This window comes from Micropterus salmoides, unplaced genomic scaffold (assembly GCF_014851395.1).
Source record: "Micropterus salmoides isolate LMB-PRFRI ecotype aquatic unplaced genomic scaffold, ASM1485139v1 Ms_hic_scaffold_14, whole genome shotgun sequence".
NCBI classification, from domain to species: Eukaryota; Metazoa; Chordata; class Actinopteri; order Centrarchiformes; family Centrarchidae; genus Micropterus; species Micropterus salmoides.
Window position 1 is genome coordinate 5,497,232 of NW_024040485.1, and position 14,731 is coordinate 5,511,962.

Below are 14,731 nucleotides of genomic sequence, written 5' to 3' on the forward strand. Positions count from 1 at the left end.
GAAGAATTTCACTGCCATTCATACATTTCTTGTGTAGGACTAAATATGTAGTTTATGTTTGTATTATATAACACAATGTGCTTTGTTTCACTATTTTATGTGCAATGTAGTTATTTTGTGGGTTGTCTATATGGAATAGAGTCCGTTAACAATTAAAATAGTAAACTTCTATCATGGCATGTGTAATTTGACAGAAATATGTATGTTGTGATTTAATGTGTTACATTTATTTGAAATCCAATAGAGAAACCATTTATTGAGCAAACAGTCAGATGTAAAAGTATGTCCTTTGCTCTGCAGTGAATTAAATACCTCTCAAGCTGTAGTGGCCCAAAGCAACTATACTTGGTTGCAGTTTGGCTAAATAGCTAACTTACCTGTAGACTGAATCAGTAGCAAAAGCTCTCTCATATTACCTCTTCTTTGTATCACTTACCTTTTCTTTGGGCTTCAGTCTAATGTCGCCTTGGTTCTTTGGCTCCAGTAATTGCGGCTGAATTCAATACATGAAACTGTGTCTGCTAAAGATATATTTCTAATACTATAATACAACACTTTTATAATATTTACAATGAATGGACTCAAGCTTATTCTTCAGCCATTTTTTCCATGGTCACTTAGTCAGTGTTAGCTAAAAGCAAATGTCATTTGCTGGACAATTAAGCTTTATTTATTTAGCCATAGATGACCAGATTTCTATGGTAGAACTTGGCATGGCATTATCCAATAAAACAATGCCTAAAGCCATGATTTTTAAAATTAATAAGTCTACTACAATCTTCACCATCAGGATCCAGGCCAAGACCAGGGAGCTGAGGGAGCGTCAGGCTAGGGAACGGGACTACGCCGAAATCCTGGACATAAGCCGCACGCCGGAGCGGTCCTCTGAGGAGGAGCACACATATGCAGGCATCAACCCCCTGAACAGCTCTGTGGACAGTGGGCATAGCAGGCCCCACAGCCCCCGGGACGATTACCCCCACATTCATCCGCACCAGCACTCAGATTCCCTCTACACCCAAGTCAGCAAGGCCCGCAACGACAGGCCTCCGTCTGCAGACAGGTAGGGGTGGAGTTATGCATTTGTTTTGTTTTAAACATTTCTTATACCTTGGTGTTGGTCAGTCAACTGCTGAAACTAAAATAATTTTACTGTTTATATGATATCCTTCATGTCTTCTGTTTTCCTTGAAAAATGAATTAGTTTCTTGCCAACACTCTAATTCTTCTAATGAAGTCACAATGCCATTTCTGCCCAAGCCAGGTGACGGGTTGCCATTCGTGGTGTGGCAACCTTTTTACCTCCAATTCAAAAGCACGCGCCAGTCATGGTATTTCAGTAAAAGGTTTGTTCAGGCCTGATTCTGGCTTGCATTCCCAGCTCTCGTAACTCTGAGGCAGCATTATTGCGCAGAGACAGCAGGCAGGCTATCACACCTGGAGGAGAAAATAATCACAGCAACAGAAGGCAGGCGGTAAATGTCAGCTCGCCGACTGCTAGACACAATGCGCCATTCTCGAGGGAATGTGGGATTACTCTGGGGAGGCAGTGAGTGAATGGAAACCTTTGAATATCCGCCTCTCTTTCTGTCTCCCTTGACCTTTCTACCTCTTTCTTTCTGTCTTTCGTTCTCTTGTTGATTTCACCTTGTTGCTACCTTTTCACTTTGTTGCATTTCCCCGTTTCCTTGCCTTTCTGTGAAGCATTCCATTTGAGCTACCAACAGTTCAGATCTTCTATGTCCATGATTGACAGCTGTCAGTCATTTTTAAATTATCACCCTGGCTTGGCATGAAGATCATTTTTCACTGTGCATCTACTTTGTATTCACATACATCAGCTAAGTGGCATTATGAAATGTATAACCCAAAGCAATGTCCACTGCAGTGAATGTTCTGAACGCCTGCCTGTTAGCAGCAGCAGCAGTTCTCATCACTGCAGTTCTGTGCTAAAGTGCTTCCCAATCCTCCTCCGATCAATAAATGGAGAGATTGGTAGTCCTAAAATGGATTTGGGAAACTTGAAGCCAATCGAGGAAAGCCTGCAGCGTACAGAAACATAGGCAGTGCAGGCGGGTACATCCACAGCTGAATGAATGGCTTTGTCTTTAGTCGTGGTTTTCATGCATCCCCAGATGGCCCAGCAGCCTGTGTGTACTTTGAGAGTGCTGTAGCTCCTATTGATTCATAATTCATTCTGCTGCTGTTTTCACTGCCTTTTTTTTTTCTTTTTTTTTTATCCCGGATGTGGTCCTGTGTGGAGGTATGCAGATGCACAGCCGAAGAAAATACACTAGCATGACAGATATGGAATCTTATTTTAATTAGGTGAGGGATTTCACTCATGACTCTGCTTTATTATGAAGTTTACAGCTTTTTCACCCCATAAGGAATACTCTCTATATCAAAGCCAAAGTAGCGCATTTTTATTATGGATTTAAACCTAACTTTATTGTTTTGCTGATTCTAAAATGATCCAATCCATGAGTTTTGTGACCCATTGCACCACTACCTTTTGGGTTGAAAATGTTGTATGAGAAAGCTGCTCCCCAAATCCCACAGCAACAACTGCAGGCACGGAAAAAATTTCTTTAGACCGTTTTAGTAATTGTTTAATCGTTTAAGTCATTCATCAAGCAAAAATGTAATCAGTAGTTCCCCTGTCTGAAAAGTAGTCTGTATGTTAGTCTAGTTGCAGCCCTAAAATTAATAACCATGACCTTAAAACTTAAGTAACATTGGTCTTTTCAATTAAAATCATCAACAGGTCTCACTTGTGTTAGACTTTGGTGGGCTTATGGGCTTTTAGACAATGAACATGTTCAAGTACCTTTCTGCTTGAATATGTAATATTCTTTATGTTATTATGGATGCAGCCGTTACGCTTAAATGTTATAGTATTTTCATACTGTAAATGTAGTCCCAATTGCTAACCGTGCTGCCCCAGACTTAAAAACGCTCGCTCTTTGCAGGAGGCTTTGATTACAGCAGTGTGGGTGCCAGACATAAACTCCATAACGATATTATGTTACGTTCCCAGATCCCCAGTTGAAAGAAAAATATACCTCCTGGGAGAACCAGGAAGCGCGTTTCCTGTTTCCTGTCTGCCCCCTACTGAACAGGAAGTGAATTAGACCCTTCCATGCCTAGCACTCCCGACGGCGGGAGAGTTTGTTATTATGGGATTCGAATGGCAGCGAAAGACTGATATCAGAGCTTAAACATTGTGGAGATTTGATCAGAGCTTAAACATTGTGGAGATTTGATCAAAGCAATAACATGCCCATAGAAACTGAGAGTGAAGGAAAATGTTATTTTGTTCCTACGCTAACACTTTAAAATGGCAGGCGTGTCATGGTAAGTTAAAAGGTAAACAGTTTTTTTTAGATTTTGTTTGCGTCAGCTTGATACTTAGGATGTTGCTGTGTGCTGGATTTGTCTGTTTCACTGTTCAAATAAGATTGATCTTTAATTCTGTATTTTATGATGGCTTTCAGAGTGTCACAGTTTTATAGTACTAATTGCATAGCTCTTTTGTTGGTGCTGCCATGTTGTGATGATGACTCAGAGACAAACTGAAGGGGTCAAAGCTTTATTTCCATGGTGCCTTTCTCAACAAGGTTACATAAAGCTTCAAACAGCAAACACAAATGTATAACCCTGATCCGTAGCAACTGAAGCCTAGCAAGCATGAGTGAAACAGATTACACAAACTACACCCCCCACAAAACGCACATGTTAAAAATGCTTGAAAAATACATAAAGGTACATAAGAAAGAATGTACTGTGTATGATGTATGTATTCAGTAGTGGTTTAAAAGTAGTTCAGAAGTAGCTAACATTAGATCCTCAGGCCTTGTCCCCTGACTGCATAACAGAACTGCCTTAATAACCAACCTCGATTCTGGCAAAAAGCTGTTTAGTGTTCCTCAGGTCACGTGTGGTATTAAGTTTACAATGAATAACAGAATCTTAATCTATTCTAAAATTGAGTGTGAATGTTTATTTTTGACTTTGGAAAGAGCATCTTGTAAAGAGCTTTGCTACCTAATTTTGCACCATTTTGTAAACATTACAATAGTCTGATGAGCCACAACCTGAGCATTAACAATGCTTATAGCATGTCCAAAATGACACAGTAATGACAAGAAGAGGTCATCAGAGAAGGACAGAAATATGACACAAGGAATAAGCAAGGACAAAATCTGCCTTTGTTGCTGCTGCCACAACTCTTAGCACTACTCCTGCTGCTGCTTCTAATGATAATAGCCATCAACATCGTCATCGTGATCTACCTGAAGCTTGTTATCCTAAACTGTGCTGGCCAAGAGGGAATTCATCCTTTTAACCCTGGCACTGACACTTCCTTACACCAAAAATGTCTTCAATGTTCAAATGATAATACCAGAGTCACACCACCACTGGATACTCTGTTCCTCCTGGGGCTGTAAAATGTACTATTGCCCCTCTCAGCGCCGCAGTGCTTGGCAGTCCAATAGGAAACGTGGGGGAGAAAAGACAACATGCAGCTGCATAAATATCCATTGGAGTTCATTTTTAATTGCTTCTTTTTCCTTCAAACATAGCGCTGTCAGAAATTTCAATTTAACTGCAGAGGTTTAAAAACAAAAACAACTAAAGAGGCTAGAAGGAGCTTCAGAAGCCTTTGGGAACAGTCTGCCGTTTCCTTTGCTTTAAGGAGCATGACCATGAGGACTGGAGGCTAAGCCAGTCTGCTGTAACAAGCCTGAAACAACATTTAGCTTTTTGGTTTCAAGTCTGCTCTGTAACATTAGCTTTCAGGATTAGGCGTGTTTCTTAGATGCCTTTTATTTATATTCAAAGCTACATATTTAAGACCGTAAACTGGAAGTTGTATATGTTTTTACTTGATGTTTTTGTTGTTTTACCTTGCGGTTTATTGTGTGGGTGGTACAGTGTAATATCATGGTGGAAACGTTTTTTTTTGTTTTTTTTTTCTCTCTGAACCAGATTGCGTAACCTTGCTGCTGGGACACTCCTGGTCTTTCTTTCTCCCTTCTCAATCTGCCAAGCAAAATATTGTCCAGAGCTTAGTGTTTTTATCTCCGCCAGTGTTTTCCCAAAATATTTCTCACTCTGGTCCTGTTGGCATCTGGTAACATTTGTCACCATGCTATATCTCCTAAATACCCTGAGTAAATTATGAAGTCAGGGGAGAAGATATCCAGTGAATGTCTTACCAGCTCGGTGACCATGTGTGTTTCTTTGGCTTTGACGGCAAATTAAAAAGCTCAATTTACTTAAAACAGATTGTAGAAGCAGTCAATGTGTTATTGAATAACTTTATTAGCCCTCAACATTTGCTGTATCACACTCCATCCTTGTGCAAGCCCAAGTGTGCAGAGAGCCAAGTGAATTAGCCACCATTGTTTTATTTCCTTCCCAACTACAAGGCAGCAGTGAATTCTGGGAAGGCTCTGAGGGATTTGTTGTGATTTGATTCTCCGCGTTTCCCGAGGAGGCAGCGCTCTTATTGAATCGACTCCATTACATTTCATCTCCACCGGGGGAATAAGGGGCCTCAGAGAGAGCGAACGGGGCCGTGTTGTATCACAAACACACCAGAAACAGCGACGCAGACAAACAGACAGCAGTCGCCTTGCAGCTTTTCACAGGCTGATAAGGTGGTGTGTGTATGTGTGTGTGTGTGTCTGTGTGTTCACTTGTGTGCATGCATTTGCACTTGACTTCATGTATGCCATGTGCACACAACATTTAATAGGCGTTGTTTGTATTGTTCTTTGCTATGTTTCGATGCAGGCGCTTCTGTGTTTGTTGGTTTTTGTTCATGTGCATGCATGTATTTTCTGGAAATGTGGAGGAGTGAGAGTGACAAGTCAAAGGGGGTGTTTGTTTGTGTGTGTTTGTGTAAGCCACAGTATGGTGGCAGGTATGCAGCTGCACACTTTGAGTACAAAGTTGGCTGCCTTGTGCAAGGTTCTGTACAGATTTCTGTTGATGGTGGTCAAAACAGGAGCAGGATTAACTAGCGAGGTGGCCCCAGGGTACAAATTAGATGTGGGCCCCCTCTGAGCCCCCGTTCCTCCAAATCTTCTGTGCATTGTGTATGTATCCTGTTGCCTGAATACACATGGCAGCTTCATTATAATTCGCCCACAGACCCAGACACCGACCAGTACTCTTACGCTAACATAAGTGCTACCTGCACAAGGTTTGCTGTGTGCCAGTTTCTGATCATTTTACTAAAAATGCATTTTTGTATATGGGAATATACATAATATGAGCATGATATCAACTGAAATAATTATCTAACAAAAAGCTAGACTTTGCCTGCTTGAAAGCCTGCTTCAAGCTGCACAAATCAATATTTTCCATCTCGATTATCAATCAAATGACTATTTAATTCAGAGGGGTTGCTTGTCGTGAGAATTATCACGAAACTGTATTTTTTTAGCCTTTTCACCACAGTGTTTTAATTTTCTCCCTTTTCTTTTCAAATCTTATCAGACGTGTTTCCAGTCATATCAGGCAGCTGTATTGAACAAACAAGCTCTGATTAACTGACTCCCTGCCTGCACAGCACCAAACTGCTGACAAAGTTAGCAAATAAGGTGGTGAAGAGTGGATGGTTTAGCAGCCAGATATTTCCCTCAGGAGTTGGCGATGACCAAACTGAGGTTAAAGAAGAGTATACTTGCACTAAAACTTGCATTCATCAGGTGGCCAAATCCAACTTCAAATGAACAGCTTTTGCTTTGGGTCTGCTAGATCTGTAAATAGGCAATTATTTGCTAACATATTAGTAATAACATATATGATATGTTATGTTTCTGCTTGATCCGCTTTATGACCTTTATCATTTCAGTGTGTATTGTGCTTTAGTGCTACATATTACCAAACACATTTGTAATTCATCAAATTATCATAAACTAATCATCTGGTTGGTAATCCAGCCGTGCTGGAAATTTAACCTCAAGAGTATGTATATATAATGGTGTTACAGCAAATTAATACTAAGATTCTTTTATGAACACAGTCCCAGACAGATTTGACTTGCTGCATTGCTCTTCACAGTTAATTCAAACACTCAAACACGCCCTTGTTTCATTCAATGCAGAGTAAAAATACAGCTTATCCAACTTCCCTGTCTATTGAGGAGCCTCTGAGACTCCTGACAGGAGCTCCAGTTGGGGACCAAACTGCAAACACAAACACAGGACTATCTAAAACGTATGCATTCTCACAAACACTACAGTTTAGTACAATGACAGACGGATTTGAAGGCCTGAAAAGCTTCAGCAAGCTTAAACATAATTATGTTGGATTTGCACATTCATGACATAACTGTAGGCGCCACTATTTTACATTGTATGATGGGACCAACTGAAAAGACGTCTCTCCCCCCCCCCCCCCCCCCCCCCTCCCCCCCTCCCCTAGCATCCACTTACACACATACATCATCTGTGTTTATTGCACCTTCTTTCCCATGTTTCTGCAAACCCACACATCTGACCTTTAAAGCATTTCTTAATCTGTTCATCTCTTCTGTTTAGCTCATTAAAATGGATCGGCCTTGTTTGACGATCAACACATTACTGCATCATGTTTAGTCTTGTATAACGGTTAATTTCCTGTAGAATATTATTTGAAGATGTTGCTCTGCAAAATGTTGTTGAATCCACAGAATCAGTTTTCAAATTGTTCTCATCAGACTCTTAAGTCTGACAAATTCAATTTTAAAGCCAAGTATATAAAGTGAACTGTTCGGCTGGAAAACTGTGTGGAAAAGTGGTTTGCTTGTTCTCTGCTGTCTACTTTCTGCCAGACTAACCTGGAGATGGAAGAACTCGCAGCTGTGACTTTTCCCCTGTTCGCAACCGTTTAAGACCTGAGAAAACCCAAGCTCAGTCACATCTCTCTGCGCCTCAGCTGCTCTACTATCTGGCTCATAATGTGTGAATAGACCAACAGACAAGATGTTGGCTTTCACTGCTATGCAGAATCTGAATGTGTGTTCTCACCACTCTCTGAGCAGAACAGGATGTCTTAATACAGCTTGGGGAACATCTCTGCTTGAGGGTCAATCAGGACTGCCTGAAATTGTCAGTCTGAATGCTGATCCAAAGCCTGGCAATGAGAACAGGGACAGTTTTTTGATCGGCTGCCACTGTATTCTGCCTCCAGTAAATACATATCCATAACACTGACATACTTTGCACCTGAGAAAAGTCATCTCATAGTCAGAAGGTGCACAAATTAATCTGCAGCACAAGTAAGTGGCTTTGACGCTAGCTACATCTACATCCCAACCTTCTGTTTGGTTCTACTGTCAGGTTTGAACTCCAGTGAGAGCCATTAGACATGAAATAAATAATAAATAAAACAAGAAGTTATGAAGAAAACCTGAGATCCATGTCTGACAAGTGTGGTTTAATTTTCTCTGGACATGGCCAGATTAAAATGTTACAGTGGCCCGGGGAAAAAATCTGCTGTTTGACATCCCACCACGGGTGGCATAAATGGCGGCCTGCAGTCAAACATATATGGCTGATTAAATACAACCTTTTATTGAGGAAAACTTTGCCAGTTGGGAGTACAGCCTTGTCTGTGTGTTGTGTTAGGATGCTAAGCACGTCTCCGTTTGTGAAGTCAGGCCTCAGTGATCCTGAGTTGCACCGTGACTGATGAGGCAGACAAACTGATTCCTGTTGATACTAGTGAAATGCAGTGCTACAGATGTTCATTCATCTTTTAAAGCAGTGGTTCCCAAACTTTGATTTGCACATTTCAAAAAATCGTAATAACACAATAGATCATTTATACAAAAGTCTGTATACATTTTTTTTCCTCACTTAAAACAGTAGGCAGACTACTTAGTAGTAGGGCTGTAATGGTTTTGAAACAGAGACCAAAATCCTGACACAAAAGTCCATGATCTCGTGTCGCGGATCGGAGAGACAGAACCACGACACCCCGCTCATTGGACTGTGGAGCTCTCGTTAAGACGGTACAACTGTGGCGGCGACCGGTGGAGGGTGGGCTCGGTAGCGGTGTATATTGTAGACTATTTTTATTAACAGTAGGTTATTGTAGGTCATTTCCCACCTTATAGGTTAGTGTTAGTGTATTAGTGTTGAATCCGCTCCTCTGCTCCTCTCCCCACACTCGCACACACATCTTTCTGTCTCTCTCTCCCTGTATGTGTCTCAGCTGACTTTCTCCATCAGCAGTACGTTTCATAAAGTTGCCCTGTTTAATAAATTCACCTGTGATTCAGTTTTGAAGTGCGCCGCATGTGGATCGAAACTGAAACTTAACGTTAGTGAGTGACGTCTGCAGTGGTGCGTTCACTGTCGCTCCGTAATGTAACATTTCCTGCGTGTCCGTTAACGTAATACCAGATGACCTCTCCCTCACCGTTTCTCTGCAAAATGCTATAGTGGTTTGCCAAATATACTTTTGCAGGTGCAACTGTAGGCCTACCTGTCCGGCCCGCCAAAGTAAAGTATAGGCCTATGTTGAAAACACTTAAGTTAGTGCCAGCTGTAGGCTTATATTTTGGAAATATTACACCTTATAAACCCCTTTTCTTGGTATCAAACAATACCAAGAAACAAAACACCAGGAGACTGTTGGTGAAGGCCAACAAAGAGCTGGCACTGATTTACACAGAGCCATGGAGGTGTCATTTGACTCCTTTTGTTCGCTATTAGTAAGTAATTACATAATATTTTTCTGTGTGCGTGGTTTGTCAGCTGTTGGGGGGGGCTCAGCTTTTCTTAGATAAAAGTAGGGGGGGCGCCAAAGAAAAAAGGTTGGGCCACTGTTTTAAAGGATGCATTCAAATACTATGTGGTGACATTAAATAACTGATCATTTTTATAGTTTGAAAGGACAGGTATTGTCTTTGCCATTACATGTAGGTCACAAAATTCACTATGCAGACTGCCGGGAACGTGGATGACATCTGTTTCTGCTACAACATGTACAGTACATCCAGCTTGAGATCAAGTTCAGTACTTTCATTGTAAAACACTACAACCCTGGGAGGCCGGCTTTGTAAGTTTATATATAAGCTAGGGAAGCTGTATTTCACTGTGAAAACACATTACCTCAACTATTTTCACTTTATGGTTTAGTTTCCATTGTTTTGCAAGTATTCTCGCATCAAACACCCAAAATGGCTAACCATTCAACCATTAAAGGGAGCTTCAACTTACAACTGACATATGCAGTTCTCTATCTTGTGGTTTTACAGTTAGCTGATAGGCACAATACAAAGCGCTTAAAATGAACATGTTAGATTCTATATCCGCTACTCCTGCCTGCTGTTTTGCCAGCCAGAGATCCATTAAAAATAATTTCAAATGGCTGACTCAGTCATTAAATCAACATGTCAAACACAAATGATTATGTATGAGTGTAGAGCGTGAGATAGGTTGTATTAAAGTTAGTGTCTGTCAGCCGCCATCTGCTCCTATATGGTAGAATCAGTTATATTGTATAAGAGGGAAGACAGGCCAGTCCCCTTCCACTCCTAATCCCTGGATCAAGGCCAAGAGCTACAGTGGGGAGACATGTTCTGCCTCTGGGAATCCTTTATGGATGTGGGAGAGGACGGCTCACTGGGTTTTTAGGGGTCGTTTGGGTGTTCCTATGTTGGAACAAGAGAAGGCGGGTGAATACTTGATTTCCTCAGTGCTCTGTATCCCCTTTGGAAAAACAGAATCATTCAGTTTTTTATACAGACACAGATATACATATGGCTCCGCCAGTTATTTTCTTTCAACCAAAGATTTAGGTTACTGTTATCCTGTCTGCCACAACTTGTTTGTCTCCTCTGCTTTTAGATTGGGATGAAAACCCTAAGCAAATGTACTGCACGTTGTTTTTAAATAGAGCAGCCTGACAAAAAATCTTTTCAAAATCTCTAAGGGCTTGTTAATTTAGATCGTAAAGATGGAGTTGTTTTTAAATAGCTTCGAAAACAAGGTGGGCTTGGCCTTGTTAGAATCCATGGAGGGCCTTTAAATCAAACTCGCAATGTTCAGCACTGTACAGCTGTAGGTGGTTAGAAATATTAGTTTGACCGCTTTCTTGGGGGAATTCCACTACTACGGCCACTTGTGTTGGAAAAAAATAATATACACTGATGTTTTCTGCAATCGCAATTAATCTTATTGATAAACCAAATGTTGAAAAGTTAGATTTCAACCATCTTAACCATCTTGTATGCAACATTCCCAAATTCAAACCAGTAGGTAAAATAACTACAAAAATTTGTATTTATAAATACAAACAGCTGGAAAAAAATAGCACAATTCCTCTTTAAGTGCATTATTGATGTCTGTCTTCATATTAATGACAAGGATTATGTCTCGTATTTATGTAATGGGTATTCAAAATGGAGACTCCAAACATTTTTAATAGTGGACGACCTGCTGTGATCATACTAAATATTACCTCCCTCCGAGTCCCACTTAAAAGCCAAATTAAGTGTTTGATCTGACCTCAACGAACATGTACATTAATCCGGTTGTCAAAATTATTATTGCAGTGGTGTTCAGCCTTCATAATTTTACAGTGGTTTGTTTATTTATTTATTTATTGGTTTATTACAGTTTACGAGGGAAAATGTCCCCAGAGTTTTCTTAATACTTTTCCCTCAACATGACTGCAGTAGTTTGTGTGATCAACAGCTGTCCAAAGGTTTTCTTTCTTTCTGGCAGCAACAATCACATATAGATAAATAAATAAATATAGCATACAGTAAACAAAAGCACTATATTTCACACCCACTAAAACCAAAATTTATTTATTATTTTGGTTTTCCTAGAAGAGTTTTTCTGCCTAATTGTTGGTAGTGTAACTTTATCTAAATCCTTTCATTTACGAGTAATGTGTCTCGCAAGGCCGCAGACACTGGAAAGCCACAGGGGACACTGGAAGGTATTAGACCGAACAACAGAAAGCAAGGAGTGGTTAGTGTAGAAACCCTAACCCCCCCACCCACACACACACACACACACACACACACACGACAAAATAACAGGTCAGCAGCTTCCATGATGGAAACAGTGATATATTGTTAGTATGTAGTATGTTTGAGTAACATTTTCTAGGGTCATATTTCTGTGTGAGTGTGTGTGTGTGTGTGTGTGGTCAGAGACAGTCTGTGGGCCATCTCTATCTAGTATTGACCATGTCTGATGGTGTGATGATGTCATTTTCTTCTATTTGGAGCCAGACTGACTGACCATTTGAGGACCCTCAGGGTGAGTTTTTCTTAAGATGTCACACACAGGAAATAAAGTAATGGTACATGTAGTACACAACTACTACAAGAGCAAAAATAACAATTTAAATGTACTAGCTAGAAAAAAAACCAATAATAGTAAAAACTGTTCTTTAAGAGGTCAGCCTAAAACCTTGGCTTGACAGGGAAGTACTAGTCACGTCTTGTATTTAATCTGGACAAAAAACTGTTTATTAGACCGGGTTTACTAACAGTGGTGGTACAGTAAGCACACAGTATAGTGGTATATTCATGTAAGTGCAAGACATGGGTTTCATGAAAACAGTTTGTGATACTATTGTAGGAAAAATCTAAAAAAAGAACTATAATCTCCTTGACTTTCCTCAACAGGGTCTCTGTTCTGTTGGATAAAACCTTTTTTCTTTTGCAATCTTCCCCCTCTGGGATGTAATTACAAGTAAAAAGACTATTACTATAACTAACTTTGGGTACCAAAGTTTTTGAAACTTGATGTTACAGATTTAGATTTTTACCAAAAAGTATTGAGGTTTGACGGCCAGTTCTTCTGCTCAGGAAGGAAAAGAATTATTTTTTCATTTACTCTCCCCACCCAGTTTCTTCAAGCCAGACCAAAGATCCAAACTGTCAAGCTCCAGTTCTACTTTTAAAAACGCAGGTCCTCAGTCACAAAAGAGCTGGAAGCAGCGCAGCCATTAATGTCACAAACGTCTCATTGGAATCCACTTAAGGTATTTAATATTCATCAGATAAAAGAATTTGCCAACATTCCTAATAGGACTCTTAAAGAGCTTAAATGCAGCTGGGCTAACTCTGACAGTATGTTTCACATTAGTGTGGCTGTAGTGGTGCCTCGCGTGACGTGTCCTGCTTTATCTCCCGCTGGGGATGGGATTCAGTCTGTGACAGTGGCAGGCGGGGGTGTAAGAGGGGGATTCTTGGCCATTTGGATTGAAGCACAAGAGCAGCGTGCGGGTCTAAAAGCTCAGTCTGACCCTAAAAGGCTGTTGACCCACATTTGGTGTCGTAGATGGCACTTTACATCACTCAGCTGTCAGACTGGAATCCCCCGTGTATGTGTGTGTTTGACTTGCATGTATTATGTATGTAGTGTATTGTGTAGTAATGTCTGAACTTGATAAGTCGGACACATTTTTATTGAAGTTTTTTTTTAGTATTTTTTATGTGTATTTTGAGTGTGCCACAGTAATTAGTTCAGTGCAAAAACATTAGTGGATAAATAAAAGCAATTTAAAGATGTTCATTTTAAATATTTTCTGAATTCTAATGTATATGAGAGCATGTGTGTTGAGAGATGTTTATTTCTGTATTTTGTGTTGTCTTTGTAAAGCTGCAGAAAGGACAAAACAAATTTCCAATAAAGGGACAATAAAGTATATCTTATTCTTTTTAGCTTATTTGATGGCATATATTATAGACTCAAAGCATTATAGACTTATGACTTATAGAAAACATTAAATGGTATGCGTGTTAGACCACTTGGCCACCAGGAAAAAGTAGTTTAACAGACTAAAAATTAAATTGACCCCACTCGTCCTAAACTGGGCCATTCTGGGAATTTTTAGACAGAAGAAAACGGGGGATTATATATAATCTAATAAACCTTGAATTATGTCATCACACACATAAATACATGTACACATTGAGTTTAGAGGTCTGGTACAGATAAAAGAAGGATGGATAGTGTGTTTGATGACAGGTAGGTCAAACTAGAGAATAGATCAGTTGTCTCTGTTTGTGTCCATGAATGTGTGGATGTCTTAGCTAGAAAGCCAGTGAACTTGTGCATTTTTGTACTCTTACACGTGTGGTGTTGAGCGTGCAGACGAAACGTGGCTCTTTTTTAGGTTTAAATCACCGCGTGATGACCCACAGACGCTGAGAGCCTGCTGGTTTTTATTAGCACAGCCTGATGCCTGTTAAACTCAAACACACTGAACCCGCTGCGGGTTCCATTGTGGCAGATATATGGCTGGGGTCGACTTTCAGGTAGCTCGGGGATGGATTTCCAATTGTCCTTGCCTTATTATTTTTTTTAATAACGACGTGATGACCTTATTACAAATGTCAAACACAGACATATTTACAACAGTGTTCCAGGAGAGTGCAAGCGGGGACTTGGGTTTGTAATCAGGGGGAGGCAACAAAAGGACTTGTTTGACGATGCATGTGAAACAGTTGAGTCATTAAGGATGCAGTGGAAGAGTTTGCCAGGAGTTACAGCGTGTTGCAACATCCTCTGAAATTTTCACTCTCTTGTTCCTCCGCTCCGCTGCCCTCCTCACTCTGCAACAGTGCGTATTAATGTATTTATGCACTGCTCACCTCCCCTTTCTTGTCGCTTTCCTTTTCTTACAAAATACCTGGAGCGGGGGGGGGGGGTCCTCAAACTTCATGATCTTATCATTCGGTGTCTGAAATGACATTATTTAC

General features: G+C 40.4%; 1 protein-coding gene across 9 annotated transcripts in view; it reads left to right on the plus strand.

The window, feature by feature from the left end:
- The window catches only part of pard3ab (par-3 family cell polarity regulator alpha, b), a 235,541-nt gene that overhangs the window by 178,882 nt on the left and 41,928 nt on the right, over positions 1-14,731 (plus strand). For all 9 annotated transcript variants that reach the window (XM_038717307.1, XM_038717314.1, XM_038717309.1 and 6 more), the window contains one exon: positions 791-1,063. In XM_038717307.1, coding sequence (XP_038573235.1) covers positions 791-1,063 — 273 coding nt within the window. The remainder of the gene's footprint in view (positions 1-790; positions 1,064-14,731) is intronic.